General features: G+C 45.0%; 1 protein-coding gene across 1 annotated transcript; it reads right to left on the bottom strand.

The window, feature by feature from the left end:
• Positions 1 to 1,866: 1,866 nt before the first annotated feature.
• On the bottom strand, positions 1,867 to 4,184 carry LOC115682504 (BES1/BZR1 homolog protein 2-like). Its single transcript, XM_030606740.2, has 2 exons — positions 3,683 to 4,184; positions 1,867 to 2,935 (listed from the first exon to the last, which is right to left on the bottom strand). Exons 1-2 carry the CDS (start codon positions 3,902 to 3,904, stop codon positions 2,195 to 2,197), a joined length of 963 nt encoding a protein of 320 aa, XP_030462600.1. The 5' UTR covers positions 3,905 to 4,184; the 3' UTR covers positions 1,867 to 2,194.
• Positions 4,185 to 5,927: the final 1,743 nt, after the last annotated feature.

Here is a 5,927-nt window from a genome sequence, read left to right as displayed (position 1 = left end):
AATGAATGATTTGGAAAATATTCTCTTAAAAATCATCGCTCACATCTTTTAACAAAATGAACAAACGAAAAAAAATTTATCATCCACGAAAATATTTAGACATAAATTATCGTCGACGACGAAAATATTTTTCATTAACTAATTATTTCGACCGATACAATCGATCATTTTCATAAAAAAGATTTTCAAATTATTCACGTTCCGCAAAACAAACAAAACCTTGGACATCGAACCAATTGATCCAGATCAATTTCTCATCAGTTAGAGCCAGGCCTCAAGATTGGACCCAAAAAAAATCCCTCTAGTCTAAGGCCTATTTCCATCCCTAGCACTCTAATGGGTGGGGACTACTTGAGCAATCTTCTTGAAAACCTTCCTTATCCAAACCACCAAGGATTGTGTCACGGAAAAAGCAAGTGGATCCTCCAATCAACTCCATTGATAAAGGACCTAGTGGCCCTCCAACTTGATCAACTCAAGATGTCCACTTCACTTCTTTCAATTCGTCCATCGGTGACCCTCCTATGAACTTGTCGCGATATCATGTACATTCGTCGTAATTTCAATACAAATCAGTAATCACGGATGTCTCGGTACATAACCACTTTGAAGAAAAATTTGTAATGAATGGCCGTGATCTGTTTTTTCGCAACACAACGCTATCGTAGTTTCGATAGATCCATCTTTTTCCGTCAAATTTTTTTTTTTCCCGAATATGCTTAGCACATGACAATGAAACAATAGAGAAAAGGGGGTAAGAAAGGGTCGTGCAAACCCCTCGCCGTGTCTCGACAGTGGTTCCACCTTCCCATGTCCCTTTTCACCGTCACGCGTCGATTCCGTGCCCGGCACCACACGCACCGAAATTTATCAATGTCGCATCAGCATTTCGACAAAATCAATAATGACGAGCAAAACAAAGGTCGTGTTGCAAAAAATCGAGCGAGTTAGACGGATCAACGAAAAACGAAATCGACTCTAAGAAATACTGCAAATTTAGAGGGACCAAAACTAGATTTTAACCCTTTTATCCAATGCCAATGAACAACACTCACGAGCATAGGAGCTTGATTGCAGCATAAGAACCTAACGTGCGGGAGATCCATGGCAATGAAGTAGGTCGATGCTGAGACACATCACGACATTAAACCTGACACGGTCCCATACACCCCCAAGATCAGGCACACCACATGGGGAAGAGAGACCCACCCGGGGACTTTTCGCGAGATACCCATCTTGACCCACCAAAGGGTGGAAAAAAGAGAAGTTGCAGGACAACTCAGGATGACCGATGCGAGCAAGAAACCAAACTTTCAGTCACGCAAAGCTGAAGGCCCTACCAACAGAGAGGAAAAGGAAGATTGGTTTGAAATCGTTTTCGGACTTGCATTGAACCTTTCCCTGACCTTTCGAACCGAGGTTTTGTCGCGGCTTCGGCCATCACGCGTGCTAGCGAAAGGGAAAGCTTGAGAACAGGTCGTCGGAAGACCCCCAAGTTGAGCTAGCGACGAGGAAAAACCAGATAATGAGGGCCTCCCGTGTCCAACCAGCTCAATAATTCCCAGAAAGTTTGTCCGGGCATTGTTGGGTTATGTAGAGTAACATGGCAGATCCGCAGCGCGAATCTAAAGATTAGATCACACGAATTTCACATGCCAGTCAGGCGGACAGGAGCGGCGATTTCGTTTGCCGATTAATTAAACCTAACAAAGGAAGAGCAAAAGTGGTTTTGGTTCGACATCAAAACAAGAGTAAACTTTGTTTCTTCACAAAGTCATCTAAGAGGACAATTTCTGTATTTCAAGCTCCAAGAGATGCATGATAAGTAAAGAACAGATTGACAGTAAATAAGCATAGAAAAGAATGTGACCTTCGAACCGAGCTTCTGCATAATCTTGCCATCATTCGAATGATTGTAAATAGAGGTCAAGGAGGCAGACCGAGCATTTGCTCTCTCATAATTGAATTGGAAAGGACCTTTCACAGCGAATGCTCCAACTGAAAAAATTAACTATACATAATCTTTTAAGGAAAAGGGTTCGGGTCACATGAGATCAAGCTAGAGTTTCCTCTTTAAAATGGCACTTCGCAACACAGTTTCAAGAGACATAGTAGGCGGCCGGAATGTGTAGAGTCCCCGAATCAGATGAGCCACATCATTAAGATTGTTGATCGGCAAGAGTTTGCGAAATGCTCAAGCACGAGCCTTGCTGCTCCCTAGTGTGAGCTCCAGATCTTCCACCCCAATCTCATGAATCCTCTCACCTTCCCAAGGCTTAACTCTTCCATTCTCAAACTCAAATTCAGAGCCCCAACCCCTGTCAGACGATGCTCCCCAACCTAAACTGCCGTTTTGTTCAACTCCATCCTTGAGAGGACCCTGTTGACTCGCAGATTTGACCAGATTAAACGTAGGCGAAGGCGGAGCTGCCGCAGCCACCACCATGTTTTGGTGGAAGCTCACCCATCTGCCAGAGTCCACTGTGGAGGCATCCGACTCGTCGCACTCTGGGATTGTTGGAGGCGTCATGTTTTGGCGGCGAGTGGGACTGGAGGGAGCAGAGGCCGCGAACAGAGGGTGGCGGAAGGAGGACTTATGTAGGGAGCCACTGGAGATGGATTCCCAGTCAGGTTTCCGCTTCGAGTTCCGAGAAGTCGGGGAAGAGAGAGGAGGCGTCACTGGGGCACTGTTGGAAATTCTCAAGGGAGGGAGATTTGCCGGGATGGAAGCGATGTTACGGAGGAACGGAAGGAGGTACGAGGACGGATTGGCATCGAACCGGGTAGGGCTAGGGAAGGACGACGAAGTGGGGCTGGCATGGTAGGACGGGACAGGGCTCGGAAATGCCGAGGATTGTGGACTTGGTTGAATTGAGGAGCATGCGCTGATGTTTGCTGAAGTGCCTGTGAATTCGCCCGGAGGTGGCTTGCTTCCCTGGGTGAGTAGTATCATTAATAAAATGAGAGAGGACCCAATCTCTAATCCTAAAGCAGAATATGGCATACTACCATGGTTTTCACCAAACATAGTCTTTTGGGGAAATGGCAATATGGCTCAGTCCCAGAAAGAGCAAAAATGAGAACCCAATACTCAAATCTCTTCAACTAAAAGGACAAGAAATCAGTAATTCTACAAACAGAAAGAGTAATTACGAGGTCAACCGCGAAATTAAGATGTCAACTCAACACAAATCGATTAAGAGATCGCTTGATGAGAAGGGACTAAAGCATTTAATTTGGGAGGACAAAGGGAAGGGCTCAAGCTGAACAACTCGACTCCCCCAATTCACCCAGGTCATAACAACAAGAAAGCTCACAAATCCGGTCCATAATAAATTCCACCACTTTCAGATTTCACCATCCACTATGACAAATCTGAAAGTTCCTACATATGGTAACAAATTTAGCTGCACATCGGACAGAAATGGACTTGAATGGCATAGAAAGAACCAACCCATCATCAGATCCAACAGCTAAACAAGAAAAAGGCAAATCAGACAAAAGCCTCAACCCATCTCCAGATTGAAAATCACCGAACCAACCATCCACTAAAAAAGAAATCCGAAACAAGGAGGAGGACAGCAACAAGAGGGTTTCATGGATCTTGAAAAGAAATGATCCTAATAGAACAGGGAGATCATGCGAAAAAAGAAAGGAAAAAAGAAGAGGAAAAAGGGACTACCTTTCGATAAGTAGAACCATCTTCTTCGACGACCCAACCGGCTTCAGCGCACAGAGCTTTCAAGACCTCATTGTTGTCGCAGTGCTTGGGGAGCTTGTAGTTCCCCTGAGCTCTGAGGCCCGTGTATATCTTGGCGGCTATGGCTCTCCTCCTCCTCTCCCTCCTCTTGTTGTTCTCCCTCTCCTTCCATGTCGGAAGCCTCCCTGAGGCCCCTCCGGCCATTCTTTACCCCCTCTCTCTCTCTCTCTCTGCAAACCCCACTTCCTGTTTTCTCTGTTTCTCTCTCTCTCTCTCTCTCTCTCTCCCTCTCCTAAGAAAGTCTCTGTGTGTTTTGGTGGGGTGCGGGGGCGTTTCTTTCTCTCTCTGCTGGTGCTATTCCTCTTTCACGAGGTCGAGGTCCAGGGTTCCTTTGTTTATTTATTTCAGAGTGCTCTGCTTTCTTTAATCTTTCATGTGGCAGAAGGGCGCTGAGATTCTTCCCTCTCTCTCTCTCTCCTCCCCTGTTCACACTTTATAGACTTTTGCTCTTCTCTTTCACTGCCCCCATGAGCCTCCAGTCTTGTGAATTGAGCTAATGGTCAATAAAAAGATGAGATAATCCTAAGCATTACTTAAATTTGGATGGTTAAATATTTCAGCTTATATTATACTTACTAGCTAAATCGCGTGTGAACTCGATCTATCGCGTAGTCATCTGTTTTCCCACGCGGTCACAAGCTTGCTATAAGTCGTGAGCACTTTTTGAAACGGCTCTCGATGCGACTCTCGGCCACCACGTACATCATGTGAAGAGATCGGCTGCCCGCGTCTTGGAGAAGCCGCGGTGCACTAATGGGCTTGCTGATTTCGGCGTTTTAGATCGCACGATGTCTCTTTAGTGCTGGAACAGTCTAGAATGTTTAAACAAGTCGAGCATCTTACACGAGAATCCCGCTTGCTTTAGTCATTCTTGTGCATGAGTTCAAGTTAATCAATTTTAGTAGAAATGTTTTTCATGGATTACTCCAAAACATAGGACCTTTTCAAATGACAAATTTCAGCAGAAAGTAATTCATAGAATGTCCTCCATGTCAAGCTACTTTTATCAATTTCAAACCTACTCCAAAAAAATTACTAGAAAAGTACAAATTAACTACTATAATCTCATGCCACGAAACCTACCAACCATATCTAGAGACATGATCCTTAAAATGCCATATCCTATTTGGGAATCTCCATGTTACATATCGATCTTATTTAATCGTGTTATTACTACTGGCTCTCTTTGCAAGTTCTCAAAACCCCTTTTAAAATGAGCTATGCATTATCATATTAGAAGATGATACACATTTATGCCATTCCGAATATGATCGCGCTAAACCCCGAACACGATCGAGTACCAATCGTGTCCCAAAAAAAGAGACCTTTGGGGCGATCCTATCGATACGACCATCAAAGATCCAATCACGAGTAATATGCTGTTACTCTCTTAACCTCTATACGAATGGTACACGTTTCGACATTACGAAGAAGTGACTATAATGCACGAAAATCCGCAATGCAAGAGATGTTATGACTAGAAATGAAATGAGAAAACATAGGGCTGTAAAGTATGGAGAAATCCGAGCATATGATATGGAGGGGGGATTGGTGCCACACGAGGCACTCGGACCAGTCAAAGGGGAGCTCTTCCAAACGAACGTGGCTGCCTTATATAACCCAAAAAACAAAACAAAAAACCACTATGATTTTGCTCGAATGGGGGACCCCCCAAGGCATGGGCGCCTCCATTATTGACAAAATTTTTTTGGATGATTCGAAAGCATAAGGAAAAAAGAAAATATAACCTAAAATAAAAACGAGGATTTCATTATAAATTGGAGGGGGTCTTTTGTTATTTTCTATATCCCGCACCTTCTGTCATTATGCTACCGATTTATTCGCGAGTCTCTATATTGTTGTGCCCAAGTCATAACCGTGTCGCGATCCGCACGTTGCAACTTGAATCGTACGCGTCTCAAAACCGTGACATTCCAAAGCTACTGCGGGCAACTCGAGACTTTGGAAGCGCTACAGCTTTTAGCCACGGGAACGTTCGCTGACCCCCCACCCGGTTTTAAAGCTCAAGCGCCCTGCCGCCGCCGCCGCCGCGAGAACAGGCCATGCCAAACAGCATCTCGAGCACGGCGATTCCCGTCCGGGTTCGCGCACGCGGGGGGGAGAATCGGGTGCTCGGCTCGCGCACGAATTGCAAGGAAACTTTCTC

This window comes from Syzygium oleosum, unplaced genomic scaffold, assembly GCF_021117445.2.
Source record: "Syzygium oleosum isolate NSW1041296 unplaced genomic scaffold, Sole_v2.1 Sole_v2.01, whole genome shotgun sequence".
Taxonomy (NCBI): domain Eukaryota; kingdom Viridiplantae; phylum Streptophyta; class Magnoliopsida; order Myrtales; family Myrtaceae; genus Syzygium; species Syzygium oleosum.
The sequence above is the reverse complement of the archived record's forward strand: the minus strand, read 5'-3'. Positions and strand labels throughout refer to the sequence as shown.